The following is a 19794-nucleotide window of genomic DNA, read 5'->3' on the forward strand; positions in this document are numbered from 1 at the left end:
CTCACCACTGAATTGGCCAAGAGCTGAGTTGACCACACAGAGACAGAATATACGGCTGGTCAACTTCTCTGTATGTTCTTATACACATCCTTCGACTCTGCAATCCACTGGCCTCAATCTCCACTAGCCCCAGGCCCACATACACCCCTGTCCACATGCCTATCATTTCACTTATTCTACACTCTGTCTACTCTCCATAGGCTTCCTCTTTCTGTGTCCTATATCCCCCACTCCAAAATCACTCTTTCATTCTTCACTTGACCATGTGGCCCATGCAATCTCCCTGTCTGCACTATGGCAAGCTCATTGGTGTCACATTCATATCCAAATCTTCTTGCTGCCTATCTAGCTCTCCTAGCTGTCACCTAACCCTGCCTCCCCGCTCCAACTCCCTTCTGCTCTTCTCAAATTCAACTGACACACACTCTCACCACAGTTGAGCAGCAGTCCCAGTAAAATGTAACCACACCTGTGTGTGTGTGTGTGTGTGTGTGTGTGTGTGTGTGTGTGTGTGAGAGAGAGAGAGAGAGAGAGAGAGAGGGGGGGCGGGGTTCTGCATTAGATAGCTCTGAAGCTCTTTGGTCAGAAACCAAATGCACTTAATCATCAATGGAGAAACCAAACAATTTCAAAGCGTCCAAACCAAATAGATTTTTAGGGTAAGCATTGTGCACAACTAGAAATGTTAATGAGTGGACAGCAGCTTTATAACTCACAGGTGCAGAAAACTGTCCAAGAATGGGAATTTATCGTTAATTATATCTCACCAGCCTCCATGACACTGAAATAAGAGAGAGAGAGAACCCACATCCACTTAAGTTTGAGAATTCACCAACATTGCTGTTGCACCAATGTACACCTGTATTCTCAGTGATTTGTTAAACACAGGCACTTCAGTGTGTGGTTTGCTGTGAGAGACTGTCACTGCTGACAGTGTTCGCATCCACATTCATTTTGTCCTCACTCAGATTTGGAAAGAAGTTACATAAAGAAGCAATGCTTCTTTTCTTATCGCACCTATTACATGTAGCCCAGCGCTTGGGACACACGGTCTGTTCATGTTGAATGATGCAGTATGGCCATGAAGGCAGTGGAGCACGAGGCTGTCACTGTTGTGATGCATACTGTTGTTGTTGTGAATGCCAATTACCTATACGATCCTCAGACATTTGCTAGACTGCTGCAATAGTGTCTACATTGCCTTGCGAACTGACTGAAGGCTGGGAGGGGTGAGACCAGATCTCTATCTAACTACCTGCAGCCCATGAATTTCAAATAACTGAATTATGTTCAATACTGTCATAAGCACAGGATTTTCACACTGTAGAACTCACTCTCGAACTTCCCTATCAGGAGGAAGGTGTCTGACTATGTCACGAAGCATTTGATCAGCATAGAATCCCTTATGAACATTTGTCATAAAATTATGATGACAGCTAAGTCCATGTAGCTCTGCTACCCATGCCCTGTAAAACTGGTTTGGCCACTTTTGGCAGAGGTAAAACTCCACACAAGCAGCAATAATGTTCTTGTATCTACAGTGATAGGTAGAAAGTATCTCGCATATCAGCTCGAAAGAAAGACTTGAAGGTTCTTATAACAGAGCGAGATGATGCAACAACTGATACCAATGAGGTGAAATCCACAACAAAAAAGTGCCTTGCACAGGTTTACATGTATTACCACAAAAGTTTGGAAAAGTAGAGAATAGAAGCTTTTGAAATGTGGTGCTACAGAAGAATGCTGAAGATTAGATGGGTAGATCACATAACTAATGAGGAGGTATTGAATAGGATTGGGGAGAAGAGAAATTTGTGGCACAACTTGATTAGTAGAAGGGATCGGTTGGTAGGACATGTTCTGAGGCATCAAGGGATCACCAATTTAGTATTGGAGGGCAGCGTGGAGGGTAAAAATCGTAGAGGGAGACCAAGAGATGAATACACTAAGCAGATTCAGAAGGATTTAGGTTGCAGTTGTTACTGGGAGATGAAGCAGCTTGCACAGGATAGAGTAGCATGGAGAGCTGCATCAAACCAGTCTCAGGACTGAAGACCACAACAACAACACCACAAATGCCTGGAAATGTTACCGCAGGCATTTTTCATGAGTGTCCCAGTTTTCTGCTGCATCATTGTATGCAGGGAACAGCAGTGGATATGTTGTTGGTGAGGCAGCAGGCTGTGTCATTGTAGTCATTAAACTGGAAACAGCAATGGTCAGTGCCTGCTGTTGCTCAAGAAGAGATTTGAGCACTCTCTCTCTATGGAAATTATACTCAAAGGACTAATGACTGAAGTGGAACACTTGTAATTGAATCCCATGCTTCTTGTCAAAAGTGTTCTAACCCAAGGATACTGTAAATTATTACTCAAATACTACACACAAATGGAAGACAGGCTACAATACATTTAGCAATACACAAGACGCCAGTGGAGCATTGTGCTGTATATTCATTAGTTACAACAGGGTGCCCAGCCAGCAGGCTACGCACACAGTGGCTGTGTTAGTAGCAGGCCGGGTAGTCTGTAGTGACGGAATCCTTCACGCATGAACCATGAAGTGACGCACTCTCAAAATTGGTAGTTACAGCAGAACATTTCAGGTAAAATAGATACATCAGGAGTAGTAAAGAATTACATCGCACTGTACACTTGATGTTTTGAGTGGTCAATAGGCATAAAAAATGGTGCAAATGTTGCTCTCTCTCTCTCTCTCTCTCTCTCTCTCTCTCTCTCTCTCTCTCATTTCAGTGTCATGGAGGCTGATGAGATATAAATAACAATAAATTCCCATTCTTGGACAGTTTTCTGCACCTGTGAGTTACAAAGCTGCTGCCCACTCATTAACATCCCTAGTTGTCCACAATGCTTACCCTAAAAATCTATTTGGTTTGGACACTTTGAAATTGTTTGGTTTCTCCATTGATTATTAAGTGCATTTGGTTTCTGACTAAGTTTCATATCAGCAGCTAAATGCTCTCTCAGTCATATTTTCCTCTCATTTGCTCCATGACTGGGTTGTGCAACAGAATATCAGGTTCATTTTATGATGAAAAAGTCTGCCTGCACCCATTTTTTCTGGGCCCACCCAGTACCGGTAACTTTACAGGATTAAGTAAAAGGAGAATTAGATCGTCTTCAATCCCTTGAAGTTATTCAACCTTTTTATTCCTGTGGACAGTCAGCACCACATTGGTGATAGTTAAGAAATCTACTGGTAAATTATGACTATGCAGTGATTTTTTAAAAATCTATTAATGCCAATCATTGATACCTATCCTCAGTCATACCCTGACGAGGTGTTAGCAAAATTATCGGGGGCCATTGTTTTTCAAAGATTGAATTGGCAGAGGCATATTTATAGTTGCTGTTTGATGAGAAATCTAAATGCTTTCGTTATCAATACCCCCTTTGGGCTTTATCAATACCAGTGTTTGCGTTTTGGTGTGGGAAGCGCACCAGCTATTTTTCAATGCTTTTTACAGCAAATTATTGCATCAGTTCCAGCCTGCATCATTTAGATGAGATAGCAGTGTCTGGTGCCTCTACGGAGGAACATTGCAGAACCTTCGTGCTCTGCTTCCTGTTTTACAGTCTGCAGGGTTAAAGTGCAATTTGGACAAGACTCAGTTTTTTCAATCATCCATTATCTATCTGGGTTTTGAAGTGTTGCATGTTGGGATTTAACCAGTGCACCAGCATACTGATGCTATTGCCACATTGCCACACTCCACGTCTGTCAACTAATTACAGGCATTTCTAGGAAAAATTATGAACTATCACAAATTCATACCACACATTGCTACTGTGGCACCACTACTCCATGCATTATTATGTAAAGACATTCCTTTCCACTGGTTCATAGCTAGTGACCGGGCATTCAAGTTGTTGAAATCTAAGCTGCAGTCAGCCCCTTGTTTGGTCACTTTTCAGCCAGACCAGTACCTTATGTTAACGACGGACATGTCTCATCTGACCTTGGGGTTCATTCTTGCTCATAAGTATGTGGATGGTTTTGAATGCCCTATTGCATGCCTCTAAATCCTCAAATTCAGCATAACAGTGTTATTCTCAGATAGAGAAAGAGGCTCTGGTGATCCGGTATGCTCTAAAAAAATTTCATGGTTTTCTATATGGGTCTAAGTGACACCTGATCAGTCTTCAAACCACTGATGTCTCTCTCTAACTCTCCAGCATCCTTGCTGGACAAAGTCACACATTGCTTACAGCGGTGGGCTCTATTCCATATTTTCAACGTATGGCGCAACAAGCAAATGCTGATGTCTTATCATGTTTGATGTCTTATCATGATTGATCTGGACCCAGAGTTTGCTAAAGAGGAATTACTTTGTTTTCATTTAGACCCAGAAGCTCAAAATATTGTTGATGGTTTTCCTACTATTAGCACTAAAATTGCAGCCACAGGTCCTGCTTTAAGTAGCACTGTTTCTTTTGTGCAACCCAATTGGCCAGGCAAACCTCTGGGCCATACTTCTGATCCTTTAAGAAATTATTTTACACTACAAAAATGTTTTTCCATTTGGGACAGAGTGCTGCTGTTAGCTACATAGGACTCTGCTCTGCGAGTTGTAGACATGTTTTTGGCCGTGCATTGGTGGAGAAATAGTGCGAGTCGTTGCAGCCTGCCCATAGTGTGCCATCCATCCGGCTGTTCCCCGTGTTTCTTTGTCACTATAGCTGGATCCACAGTAGCCTTGCAAACGAATTCACATAGATTTTGTGGACCATTTTTAGAATTTCTACTGGCTTGTAGTAACTGATACTTATTCAAAGTTTCTGTACATGCTTCATTGTTTGTCTGCTTCTGTGGCGGCAACAATTTCCGCTTTGTCAAAAATTTGGGCAATGAAAGGTCTTCTGTATACGTTAGTTAATGTCAATGGTCCTCAGTTCATATCTCGGGAATTTGAAAATTTTTGTAAAAAAAGTGGTGTTTCCCATTTCACAGCTCCTGCTTTCCACCCTCAATCGAATGGGGAAACAAGATTACTAGTCTGAACACTTAAGACTCACATGAAAAAAATGCGTTTTGGATGTGTCACCGCATGTAGCTCTCGATCGGTTCCTTAGTTCTTATAGGTTTACCTCTGTTGGTGATAAGAGTCTAACAGAGTTGTAGGATGGTCATCAGCCCCAGACTCTGCTACACCTGCATTGGCTGAAGTCAGGTCATCCACTGGCACAGGCGCCGCAATGCTTCCGGCCTTTTGCAGCTGTCTGGGCTCACGGGTTTGGCCGCCGGCCGAAACAGGCGCCAGCGATAATCAAGAGTACCTGTGGCCGACACCTCTGCATTGTCGGCACGGCTGAGGATAAAGTATCAGGACATATCAAGCAGCTATGACTTCACATGGATGGCTGTGCATCCAGTGTGCATCTGCCGCCCCCACATCCGTGGCAGTGCATCACATGGCTCAACAACCTACATCAACCACAGAAGAAATGGATGTGAACACACTGTTGACTTCTTCACAAAGGAAGAGGAGTGGTGTAACTACCAATTTTGTGTGTCTGTCATTTCATAGTTCGTGCGTGAAGTCTGTGCTTAATTCAGCCACTAGAGGCCACCAAGCCTGCTAATATGAAAGCCACTGTGTGTGTAACCTGCCAGTTGCACCAACTTTTGGGACAAATGAATATACAGGAGAGTGTGCACGGCTCCACCAGTGATTTTTGTATTACTGACAGTAATGTACCTTGTCTTCCATGTGTGTTGTGATAGATCTTATGTTGGTTTAGTCATGAAGTATACGTCATTTAATAAGTATCAGAACACTGTGTGGAGTAGAGATGCAATGTAAATATGCTTGCACCAAAAAGAGATGTTTAGAAAAGAAAGATGAACATATATCTGTATTCTAACGTTTCCTTAAGCCAATATCAAATTTTTCACTCTTCAACTATCTATCTCCTCCCATCCGTGATTCTGGGTGGGTGTGTTGTGTATGTGTCAGGCAGCTACGTGTATTTGTGTAAAACTTTTTTACAATATACCTTTTGGAAAGAGACGCAGTTTCTTACATTTCTAAATTACTCGTCCCAAATAATACCTGGATACACTGCAGCCTGCAATCTTTGGATAAAACTGCAACATACTTTATGATTGTATTATATTATTATTCTTTATCACGGCAATAGAAGGCATTTACTTTTCTTCGAAAAAGAAGAGGTAAATATCACTCTCTTCAAATGAGAATCAATCAAAACAGATTGTTTCAGTGGTAATTGTAGTGAGAGATTGTGGAGGCGTGAACTTAGATGCGTGAATTGCTGCCGGTGAAAGTATCTGCCAGCCACACCCCTCCAAATAATCCACATTATTCACACCACTACTTCGATACCAGTGTAACTGGCATGAGTAAGAATGGTATCCCCCCAACAATTGAAGTAATTAAAATATATAAAATGTGTTGTAAAATTTTTCCACTGTATTAATTAATTTTTGTTTTCTTTTTTACGTGAAACAAGTAAAATTTCCAAGAGAAAGAGAGGAAGGATCATAAAAGAAGGATATGCTTGGATGGAAAATAAAATTTGTGTGGAAACTAACAGAAAAAAATTGTGAAACCCATTGAGAAGGTAGGAAAATTCTAGCTCATAGCTGCATAACTGCACTCAGTAGTGCCTCACTCACATTTAATAGTAACAGTAATACCTCTGCCCTCTCATCCTAAAAACTGCACCTTTTTAAACCATAGTAAAATAGTGTATTCATTTTTGACTGATAGTTTTGAATAACAACAATGAGTTGTAGTTCATGTTCACAACATAGCACATGATAATTTAGAAAATTTTCTCGGCGTAATTAAGAAAGGGATGTTCATTTTAAAATTCTGCAATTAGTAAATCACCAGGACTTAAATGGATATATCAGATAAAACCACTGTACCCAAGAATTAATGTACAAGCACAAAATGTCATCACAACTAACATGATAACAAATGATAGTGATTGTGAACATGCTGATGAGTCAGATGATAACCTCGAGTATTATTTAAGCTCAACTATGACTGAGGATAGCAGTGCTGTGATTAATGACATGACTTTACTTACAGTAGATGAAATAAATTTGCGAATATCACCAGGAAGCATTTTTTAACATGAGGCTATTGATATGACTTAGTAGGCATTCAAAAGTATGCCCCAACAGTGATACAACTTACACACGGAATGATGAAAGCTCTTAATGATTTTAGGAATGAACAAACACAAAAATTTAAGGAGCAAACACAGAACTTAATGATTTAACACAAAAATTTAATAATTTAATACAAAAAGTCAAAGATTCTTCAAAACAACAAACACAAATATTTAATGCCTACGAAGTCTTTTGCGGCGTATTTCTTGAATAAAAATCTCTCAGTGTACATGCCGCGTAAATTCAGGATAAAACTCCAAGCTTTCGACCACTACCTTCATGGTCGTCGTCAGGGTTAAAACCGACTGTCGTGAACTAGTGAGGCTCCCAGTTTCATATGCAAAGGACGGCTTCTGATTGGCTGGAATACGTCATAGCAACAGCGATATGGCGCGTAGTGAAGTAGTGCCCTCTACTTCCACAGATGTAGTTTCTATCCCACGTTGCTTGCAAAGCCATCCCTTGAATCAGGAGGTAAAGTGCGGGTAGTTTTTCTCTGCGATTTTTCTTTATCCAGTGTACTCTTCCAAGTGTTGCTAAGTGCATAGCCGTTGTCTCTGTTAAAGTTAAGTCTAATTTCGACTGCTTCCCGGATCACAGAGAGCTATGCTGAATACTTTAGTACACAGAGCCAGGACTATTTCCGACAAGGGCCACCTTGGTCCCGAGATTAACCATTTGATGACTGTTTTCAAGAGGAATGGTTATTCTGCCAGTGAAATTAAATCAGTATTGTCCAAGAAAGTAAGACACGATGCCGGCCATATACAAGAAGAGGACCAACACATAGCGCGGCTTCCTTTTTGCGGTGCTACAACAAGCAAGATAGGCAGAGTCCTAAACAGGCATGGAATAAAACCAGTTTTCCCACCACCTAGGAAAATTAAGGAAATGTTGAGACCAGTCAAAGATAGTTTCGGCTTAAGAGTGCCGGGAATTTATACTATTCCTTGCGAATGCAGCAAGAATTATGTGGGCCAGTCTGTAAGAACTGTTGCCGACCGTTGCATCGAGCACCAGCGCCACCTGAAATACAGGTATTTGGAGAAATCAGCGGTGGCTGAACATAACCTGCTTAACAAGCATAAGATTTTATTTGAAGAAACCAGAGTAATAGCCCACGCATCGAATTATGGGACTCTGTGATCCGGGAAGCAGTCAAAATTAGACTTAGCGATAATAACTTTAACAGAGACAACGGTTATGCACTTAGCAACACCTGGAAGAGTGCACTGGATAAAGAAAAATCGCAGAGAAAAACTTTCCGCACTTTATCTCCTGATTCAAGGGATGGCGCTGTAAGCAACGCGGGATAGCAACTACATCTATGGAAGTAGAGGGCACCACTTCACTACGCGCCATATCCCTGTTGCTATGATGTATTCCAGCCAATCAGAAGCCGTTCTTTGCATATGAAAGTGGGAGCCTCGCTAGTTCACGACAATCAGTTTTAGCCCTGACGACGACCATGGAGATAGTGGTTGAAAGCTTGGAGTTTTATCCCGAATTGACACGGCAAGTACACTGAGAGATTTTTATTCAACAAATATTTAAAGATTTTGGGAATCATGTGACACAAAAATTTGAGGAACTTTCAAATGAACAAAATTTTATGACCTAAGAAAGAACCTGTGCACTGACCTATTAAATGATTTAACATTTAAGTTGTCCAAAAAGGGCACAGAATTAAAGGTGTAGTTATTCACAGATCTGTTTCAGGAAATAGATAAGCTGGGTAAAAAGGTATCAGTTATAGACAAGGTGCAGGAGGATATGGCAGGTAAGCTGAAAAATGAGAAACACATAGATTAAAATGCAGGGTACTCAATCTGAAATTAATATTAAGTGTAAAGGAGATGCAAGATACTATTACTGATTTGCACACTATATGTAAAGCTTTGCTGTCAGACTGAATCAGGTTTAAAGGCAGCGGAAGAAAAATTGCAGCACACTTTTATTAGTGGTACTGATATCACAAAGGAGCCACTAACCGCTACCAATCAGGTGCAGTCAGGGAGAATAGAGAGCTGGAATACCTATCCACTGTTGACCACTAGTCCTTCAGGCAGAGAGGAAGGGGATTGTAAAATGAAACAGGCTCTGCCAATATCAATACCAGTTGAACTGGCATACACAGAATATACCTGTATGCAGCCAAACAATGCAACAGCAGTAGCAGATGGTATCTCCTGCCTGTCTATTCTCCTTGAAGACAATAGGAAGTACACAGCCTTGTATGTGAAGGCAGAAGCTATTAACTTTGTGTCTTGCCTTTCAGCTTAAATGTGAGCACAGGTGTCTTCACTTCCATGTTAGACTAAGTTTTAGGTCCAAAACTAATTAATAAAGTAACTTTCTACATGGGTGACTTGCTAATAGCAACACTTACCTGGGAAAATCATTTACAACTTTTGGGACAAGTACTATACCAATTCTCAGAATACAGAGTTACGGCAAATTTATAGAAATCTGAATTTGGGAAAGAAAAGTGCCAGGACACATCATATCACCCCCTGGTAGTCTGCCAGATATGGAAACTAGATGCAATCAGACATTTTGCCCTGCTTAAAAAAATCCTCAAAGCTTATCTGGGCTTTAGAAAATTTATTCCTGATCAGTCGCTGAACAGTGATGCCCTGAACTTGTTACAGAAGAATACTGATGGATATTAACCAATGTCAAACAGACTTTGAAAACATAAAAGAAACTCTACTCAGCCCAAATACATTATTTCACCCTGACATGTCATTAGAGTTTTATGTAAGCACTGATGCATCCTTGCAGGGTCTGGGAGCATGCCTATTCCAAATCACTGAGACAGTAACAGAGCTCGAAGTTAACTCTATAGAGTGCGCTTTTAAGAAATTCAAATATTATTTGTGGGGAAAACACACCAAAGTCTACTGTGACCATCAAGAACTTTCTTTTATCTTGAATGCAAATTGCTGCACAGAAGAATAGACAATGGAAAATCCAGGTTGTTGCAGATGGCATCCTTAATTGCAGGAATTAGGTTTTGAGGTAGTGTACATCAAAGGTAAACAAAACACAATTGCTGACACCTTGCTGAGGTTATCCCAAGGGTTAAATGAATTTTTAGAGCTCACCGAACAGAACTGTGAAATCAATGTCCTACTTATGGAAGACAAAACACACCAAGCCTATTACGTAGAAATGTGCAATAGCCTGGAACAAATGTAAGACGATGATCTGCACTGGAAAAAGGTAAGACTGAAACTATGTAAGGAGATGATGATAACAACTTTTAAAAAAATTTATATTATTTATAAAGGAGTACTGTTTCACTGATGGACACCTAACCCAGAATGGTGGTATTTGTGTTTACCTGAAAAGTTTGTAGATGAATTCATTCTTTATACTTACAATGTAAGGTGGCTTTATGGTATTTCTAAATGCACTGATAAGATAATCACATACTGCTACTTCCCCAACATGTGGCACTGAATTCTCCAAGTAATTTGAAAATGTATTACTTGTCAGAAGACCAAACACTGCAACAAGTCAAAATTTTGGATGCTACTGGCCCTTATCCAAAATGTAAATGGGGCATTTAGCATGCAATTGCCTTATATGATGTTTTTTTCCAAGTATGTTAAGTTGTAAGCGGTGTAGTCAGTGACCATCAGTTCTACTATTGGAAGAATTATGGTGACTAGTTTCTGAGAGTAGGGAAGCCACAGGCACTGTTAACTGATAATGCATCGTACTTCACAGCTAACACATTGGAGGAATTCACGACCACAAATAAAATAAAACACACACTGATATCAACATTCTACACCCACGCAAGTCCCATAGCAAGGGTGTTTAAGGAATTTAACAGATTTATGTGCTGCTACAGACTAGACAAACATACAAAATGGATTGAGTTCATCTCACCATTTCACCGCATCATTAACAACTTGTCACATATGTCGACAGGTTTTATGCCAACTGAACTAATGTTTAAGAAATAAGAAATGGATGAGTGGGAAAAACCATTGCCTAATGTACCCAAGGAAAATATGTCATTTGAAGAAAAAATATGCCAACCCTTGATTGAGAAAAGGTCGAGTAGCAAAAAAAAAGAAAAGTGTTTTACGACAAAAGATTGGGTGCACCATACAGTTCCATACAGGACACGGAGTAGTGTTGCAAATGCACCCAGAGTCTCCCAAACAAGGGAAACTTAACTGCAAATGGCAACTCTTATACACTGGCCCACTTATAATTACACAAGCCCCTCTTCTTGGATCATATAGACTAGGAATCCTATAATGGAAAGGACAAGGGTTTTTATGAACCAAAGGATCTAAAGGAATTTGTACTCTGAATGGGTTAGACAAAAGGTTAAACCAACTAACAAAGCTATTGTGCTTAAGTATAGTTGAAATATTTCACTATAAATTAGGAAAGGTGTTCTCTTTGTTTTACAATAAGTTTCTCTCTTGTTATTTATATGTGTGTAAATAGAAATAAGGTGAGTCAATAGTTATTTAATATTTTTTTCACTGACAAAAGGATGTTGTGAAATAAGTAATAAACAGAATTTAGTCCCTATGATGCAAAGTCACTACTGAAACACATACACCTTCCAGCTGCAAAGTGATAAATGTGGTGGGGAGAAATAAATGATGTAGCAACAAGAGGCAAGGCTACGCACAAGCACAGCAGAAATTTCCATCACAGGACAGTGATCTCAGCCTATGTGTGAAATGAGTCCAACACACTGTTTAACATGCTAAACATTCGGCTCATATTAATATCTGTACACCAAGTAGAATATACTCAAAAGTTTATGAATGTAAATTAATTATTAAAATAAATTGAAAGGTGTACACCACAAGAATAAAATTAATATAAGAAAAGAGAACTAAGATAAGGAAATATTTACGTGGAAGGGAATAAAATGAACTAACTACGGGAGATATCTACATACTAGGTTACTATTAACAATGTATACATAGAAACCTACATTGTAACTATATACAAAATAAACTAAGCACTATAGTATAGCAAATCTGTATATCCCATGAAAGAATGAATAATTCTAAGGATATGCTCTTGCTCTAAATAAGCTCTGAAAGGGGGGTAATTACACGGTGGCTTGTCTTCGAAGATACCAATTTATTTCATGTGTACTCATTGTATGAATATGGAAGGAATTGAAAAGATAAGTAGCAACGATTGACAAGCTGTTAATATTTGCACATTTTGCTCTCACATAAAAGGGTTGAATTCTGAGAATGAGTCCGAAAATGATGAACTAAAAATGTTTGTGTTTTAAATGCTTAGTTTATAAGTAAATATTAAGGTTTTTTTTATAGGGAACGATGCAAGGACATGTCCCAGTAATGAGAAGAAAAATCATTTAAGTAGGTGGTACCAAAAGAAATGGGCCACACCACAATATGAATAATTATTTATATATAAATATGTGTATGAATGTGACAGTGTGAATGTTATGTGTGAATATAAAGAAGATATAGTACGTAAAATGTTGTGTAATGAAGTCAAGGTCGTGTACTACCAAAGGATAAAAATAAGGGGTCAGACTGTACACTGAGGAATACAAGTAACAAATATGAATGCCAAATACAAGTGTTCAAGACACAATTACACATGATCAGGGCTTATCTGGATGTTCTTCCACGAAACATTTGTTTTAACACAGATTTCGTAGTAAAGTATTTACATATGTACATGTACACTACACAGGAGCTGTATCCCATGATGAAAAGTATAAATTAGGGACACTGATTACAATCGTTATAAATACTTTTAAGCAAAAGACATTAATAAACTTGTAAGAGACAATGACGTTAGAACTTTATCTATAGTGCTGCAAACACTGAGTAAATAGTTATGTCACAAAACACAAAGAAACCTTCAAGAGAATTTGCTCAATTACTGTGTGATACGTAAACGATGGATTTCAGCAGGAGATGATAAATGTTTCTTTCAATTCTTTATCATAACTCCCTGTATATTCATAGACCACCTCATGGGAGAAATGAGAGAGTGTCGCTTGTGTTGGAAACATGAGATTGACGGTCTCCATTCCTTTCGTTAACAATATGGAATTATGAATGTTTAAGTTAAATGAGGTCATGGTAGTAGTTCATGCATATCATCAAATTGCATACTTTTTTTTTTCAGTCCTGACTTGTAACATGTTTTGCAATTTATTTGTGTAAACAAAGATTATGCCAAGAGTTTAAAAGTGAAAGGGAATAATAGCTCATCATAAAAGTTGTAAATATAAGTGATTTATAAACAATGAGAATTAATATGAAATAGCATGTCACAGAAATGTTTCCCTATGAATTTAGAAGGCGAAAATGACTTCTTAAGCATTATTCACTTGTATCTAAATATTGTTATGCAAATATCAAAATGATGCAACAAAGTCATGTATACACTTGTTCATAAATGAAATGTATTAGATATTGTTTGTCAGCTAATATTAAAATTACATTTATGTGTAGTTGTAAGGAGCAATTATGTCATATTTTAATTTCTTTAAATCATGTAAAATTTTACACACTTGTACAAGACAACTAAGGAAAAGAGTATATGAAAAGGGTGTTTAACATATGTGAAATAAAAAGGGATCTTACAAAAAATTTCCACATAGAATATGTTTAGCATGTGTTAAATTAGGAATACACACTCATGTGAAACAATGATCAAATTATGGTGTACCTAAAATGCCTTTGTAGTGGTGTTGGATGCTGAATTTTACTACAAAGGAGGAATTAAAGTATGTAATTTATGGGTTTACCTGGAATATGGTGAGCTCTAGGCGTGGCGTCGATGATAAGGGATGGCCTTTTGGACTCTAAAATACGTGATGGACAATGTGGTCTATATACCTTGATTGGAACTTTATAGCTGCTCCATTGCGGCATTGAACTTTTTAAACAAATGCACATGAAGATGCACTTTTCCTATGGAGCAAAAGATTATAATTCAAATATGCCCTTTGTTGAGTGATGATCTCTTAGAAACTGAGCATTTAAAGTTTTGTAAATTTCATGAAAATTAACTGTAATATAAATAAAGCTGACATGTGCAGGGGGATAAATAAGATATAAACTTAGCCACAAATAAAGGGATTTGATCCCCAGCTGGGCCAAAAGTAGTTTAAGACGTACTTTCATATGAAATTTGATTATTTATGTTGTTTGTAAAATCTACCACTGCTGAATAATGTCATCCAGTAATCATGATCAAGTATATGTTGTTCAATCATTATCGGAACACTGTGCGGGGCAAAGATGCAACATAAAACATGCCTGCACCAAAAAGAGGCATGCATGAAAAGAAAGATGACCATATATCTGTAATCTAAAGTTTCTTTAAGCCAATATCAAATTTTTCACTCTTCAAGTATCTGTCTCTTCCCGTCCATGATTCTGGGTGAACATGGTGAATGTGTGTTGGGCACCTATGTGTATTTGTGTAAAAGTTTTTTTTACAACATATCTTCTGGAAAGGGAGGCAATTTCTTTCATTTCTAAATTACTCATCCTGGAAATGATACCTGGATACACCGCAGCCTGCAATCTTCGAATATAGCTGCAACATTATTTATGATCGCATTGTACTGTATTCTTTATCATGATTATGGATGGTGTTTCCTTTTCTTCAAGAAAGAAGAGGTAAATATCACTCTGTTCAAAGGAGAGTTAATATATCAATCAATTTAGACTATTTCAGTGGTAATCGAAAAGAGAGACTGCAGAGGTGCGAACTTAGATGTGTGAATTGATGCTGGTGAAAGTATCCATCTTGAAATAATCCACATTATTTGCACCTCTCTACAGCACCAGTACTTAAAATGCCAGTATAGTGTGCATTAGTTGAGTAATAAATTACAGTGCTCTTGGGTTAGAGCATTTTCCAACATCATATTGCAGTAGCCACCAGGAAGATCACGGGAGGCGCACATCGGAACGGCGCATCACGGACAGTAGTTGCTGCAAGTAAAGATCCGTCCACCAGAGGGCACGCGAGAATTCGGCTGCGCCCTCTGCTGGCGGAACAACAACAACTCAGGCAGCACAGGCCGTGCCCAGTCAGTTTTACATCAGGCATGCCTAGCAGACAGTTCCCGGTCTACACTGTGTGAAGTGTGAAGGACAACGTGAATCATGTTAATACACATATTCTTTGTATTAACTGTTACCTGAAAATACTGCTATTATCTTACAATTCCAGTCATAGAAATGAGTCAAACATGTGACTATATCCTTTTATTTATTACACCATTCTGGTCAGGTGCAGTTGAAATAATAATACTTACTGGTTTGACCCTCCTGTAAGCCCCTTACAGCTTCTCCACACTTGTCTTGTGACAAGAGATTTTCTCCACAAAAAGTGTATGCCTGAAAGAGTAAACAGAACATTAACAATTCAACTAAATGTTTCCATTACTATTTGTGGCATAACTGAAAGCCCATGTACCTTTGTTAAGACAATTGAGGAATAACTGAATACATGAGTTACTATAACAATATTATGAGAAGGAAAGTTGCTACTCAGCATATAGCGGGGATGCTGAGTCGCAGATAGGCACAAGAAAAAGACTGTCACAATTATAGCTTTCGGTCGTTAAGGCCTTCATCAACAATAGACAGACATATACACACGTGTGCGTGTGCGTGTGTGTGTGTGTGTGTGTGTGTGTGTGTGTATTTTTGACAAAGGCCTTAATGGTCAAAATCTATAATTGTGAGAGTCTTTTGTTATGTTGTGCCTATCTGTGACTCAGAATCTTCACTATATGATGAGTAGCACCTTTCCTTCTCATAATATTGTTACATTTCATCCTGGATTTTCCATTACATGAGTTACTATAACACGTATGTAGCTACTTGTAGCATTTCTTCTTTCCTTGCTGCCTTGTTTGATTAAATAATTACTAATTGATTTTTGTTATAAAATGAGCAAAAGGGAGATGTTGCCACAATCAGCACTGCTGATTAACAAGAAACATAAGAAGAGCAAAATATGAAAGTATTGCAAACAACAATACAAGACAGAAAATGAAGGTGAATATTAGATCACTTTTAGAAAAGAAAACATACTGACAGAATTAGCTAAATATGACATTCACAAATTATTATTAGCAATCTTTGTGACAGAAGAGGACCCATCTTCTCTCAGCTGCCATAACAAGAACAACTGGAGCAGGACTGACAGACATGATTTAAAAACAGAGGTGAATCATGATTAAGATGGGTAACAGGAAAAAGAAAAGAGTGCATCACTGGTGCTGTAGGAAAGAAAAAGTCACGCCAATACCAGGGACACGAAAGATGTAATGCACAAGAAAAATTTATAGACACAACAATGGACAAATGGGTGGCATTCGAAACTAGTGAAGAGACAAACCCAGACCATAATTTGATATTCTTGCCTTTTAAAGGCAGTGCTGACTGTAGATTGTAGACTGGTTAGTATTGAGTACGTGAGGGCTGGCTGAGAACTGTGTCTAAATAGTTCACCTGGGAAGTATCACAAAAGAACACACTCTTAAGCAGAGTGAAAATTTCATTCCTGGGCTAAGATTCAAACTTTAGAGTTAGACTAACAAGGGGAAAGATGATGGACAAAGATGTAAGGTACAGAGCTAAAAAGAAAAGGGAGAAATAAAAACACAGGGAAAATGATGAACTGGGAAGGAGACAGAAAAAAAGAGAACTGTTCTTATACAAATAAAAGGGTTATGGAGAATGTTTCAAAAGAGATTGTGATTACATTTTTGTCCATGTGGCATTCAGTCATCACTAGCAACCAGCTGATAAATGAGCACTTCCATGTGGTAACCTTCCATGATTTAAAAGGCACATGAGCGAGTCCGAAAATCTTGATCATTTGTTCTTTGGGAAATGGCATGCTTCCTACATAACAGTATTACAGTGATTTTTATAATTTTGGAGAGGCAGAACATTGTTGCATAATGAGAGTGAGGTGGGTATCTGATGACTGTAGTGAAGCAGAAAATCTTGGCCATTAGGCAGAAAATCATTTGAGTGAATAAAGAGTGACATATAAGGACATTAAGGCATCATTAATAGATTGTGTCACTCGATGACAAATGAGCCATGACATTTCCATATAAAATAATGAGAAGAAATGTAGTTTTAGATTGAGAAGACATAAAAATCTAGGATTGTAGATTTTCATTGTAAGTGCAACAGCAGTTCCTATAGTTAGGTATGATTGATTTGTGCAGTCTTATGAATGTATGTACACATTTGTGTGTCCTAATATTAATGTACTGATATGCACACTGGCTTCTGGGGGTTGGTGCAGTAGTGCTACATGGGGCAGGTGCCATGACCTTTTTCAAGATTGCTTAGGTCAGTGAATTTATTCATGAGGCCACAAATGAATAAATTCATTTGTAGCCTCATCTTGGGTACAATGACTCCACTTTTCTCTCTCCTACACTTATATATTTTCCTTTCCACATCATGTGCCATCAGGTGGCAGGCACTTGATGAGCAGTGGTCACAACATTTTGGCTCAGCAGTGTAAATAATAATAATAATAATAATAATAATAATGATAATTCTTTATAGAACGAGCAGAAACTAGCAAAATACACAAAGCAATCACTCATATAAATACATCGGCTACACCATTGCAATTTCATAACCACTTCTACAACCCTTTAGATCACATAACATTAACAGATACAAAGAAAGTAAATTGGAAAAAGAAAATACTACATGGCAAACACCCGTATCATCTAACACAGCCACACATCGATCAAGATGCATCCAACACATGGCTAAGAAAAGACAATATATACAGTGAGATGGAAGGATTCATGATTGCAATACAGGATCAAACAATAAACACCAGATATTACAGCAAGCATGTTATTGAAGATCCCAATACCACAACAGATAAATGCAGACTTTCCAAACAACAAATAGAAACAGTAGATCACATCACAAGCGGATGTACAATACTAGCAAATACAGAATACCCCAGAAGACATGACAATGTCGCAAAAATAATACATCAACAGCTTGCCTTACAACATAAACTTATAAAACAACACGTTCCTACATACAAGTATGCACCACAAAATGTACTGGAGAATGATGAATACAAATTATACTGGAACAGAACCATTATAACAGATAAAACAACACCACATAACAAACCTGACATCATACTCACCAATAAAAAGAAGAAATTAACACAACTAATCGAAATAGCCATACCCAATACAACAAATATACAGAAGAAAACAGGAGAAAAAATTGAAAAATACATCCAACTGGCTGAAGAAGTCAAGGATATGTGGCATCAGGATAAAATTGACATTATACCAATTATACTATCAACTACAGGAGTCATACCACACAATATCCACCAGTACTTCAATGCAATACAGCTACATCCAAACTTATATATACAACTACAGAAATCTGTAATTATTGATACATGTTCAATTACCCGAAAGTTCCTAAATGCAATGTAACATATACCGTACAGTTAAAAGGAAGTGATGTTTGATTAAGGTCTGCGTCACTTTCCATTTTTAACCAGACATAACGTCTGAGAAAGGAAAGAATGCTGAAGGCCAAAACATACCATTTAACACAGTGTTTCTGATACGAATAAAAATGATGATGTTACTACATACATAGGTACTACTAACATGTGCAAAAGTTAGACTATGTCCTACTCACAGTCAGTAAATGGTGCTAGTGATTAACTAACATGCAAATGTTTAGTATAATAAAATAGTTAATTTATAATAATTACTCAAGTGTATCATGACAGCAAGGTAAAGTGACTGGACTGAGTTTCAATTGTTGCAACACAAAGTAGCTGGAATTGAGTATCATGTTTTTGAAATCAAATGCTCCTTCCCCTGGTATTAAAGAGAACAGTGTAATGGACATGAAAAGATAGGAAAGGAAAATCTACTAAGGAAGCTGAGTGAGTTTCTTCCTCTGAACACCATCACATACTTCCTCCTGTGGATAATGAGTAGTTGAGAACACACATGCACTGTGTGTGTGTGTGTGTGTGTGTGTGTGTGTGTGTGTGTGTGTGTGTGTTTCGACGCAGACAATACAACAATGAAAACAAGAATTTATATGACATTTTACTTACATAAGCTTCATAGAAAGCTGCCTTAATCTTCAGGTAGAGCACCCACTGCTTTGCTTGCTCAACTGTAGCTAATACCGTTGCAGCATCAGCAAACATTTTGGATGTCTCATTCGATAAAGCAGATATTAAGCTTGGATTGTGTTTCAGTTCCACTGCCCTTGCAACTGTGACTGTTGAGAGGATTGATCAGAAACCAAGTGAAATATAAATATTATAGACTAAGAGAACAATTACCTTTACGTACCATTCTTTAAACGCATCTGAGGCATAATACCAGCGCAAGATGAACAGTTTTGGTTTCATGATTGAACTTTAAAAGTTCTCTTTTTATACCATCTGCTTTTAATTTTGACTTTGAATCACCCAATTTTCTCATTGCCAAAGCACCTTTTGTGGACAGCAGCATTTTCCTTTTTTATCTACATCTCTTCTTACATAAGCTTACTGAACATTTAGTCACCTCCATAAAAGAGTACACTGAGGTAT

At 38.2% G+C, this 19794-nt stretch overlaps 1 protein-coding gene across 1 annotated transcript in view; it reads right to left on the reverse strand.

The window, feature by feature from the left end:
- LOC126236142 (BRO1 domain-containing protein BROX-like) overlaps positions 1–19794 on the reverse strand; it is a 122809-nt gene that overhangs the window by 32934 nt on the left and 70081 nt on the right. The window contains exons 5-6 of the mRNA XM_049945224.1: positions 19309–19478; positions 15470–15551 (exon numbers count right to left, since the gene is read on the reverse strand). Of these exons, the coding sequence (XP_049801181.1) occupies positions 15470–15551; positions 19309–19478 (252 nt within the window). The remainder of the gene's footprint in view (positions 1–15469; positions 15552–19308; positions 19479–19794) is intronic.

The sequence above is a fragment of the Schistocerca nitens genome, chromosome 2 (genome assembly GCF_023898315.1).
Source record: "Schistocerca nitens isolate TAMUIC-IGC-003100 chromosome 2, iqSchNite1.1, whole genome shotgun sequence".
Classification (NCBI taxonomy): domain Eukaryota; kingdom Metazoa; phylum Arthropoda; class Insecta; order Orthoptera; family Acrididae; genus Schistocerca; species Schistocerca nitens.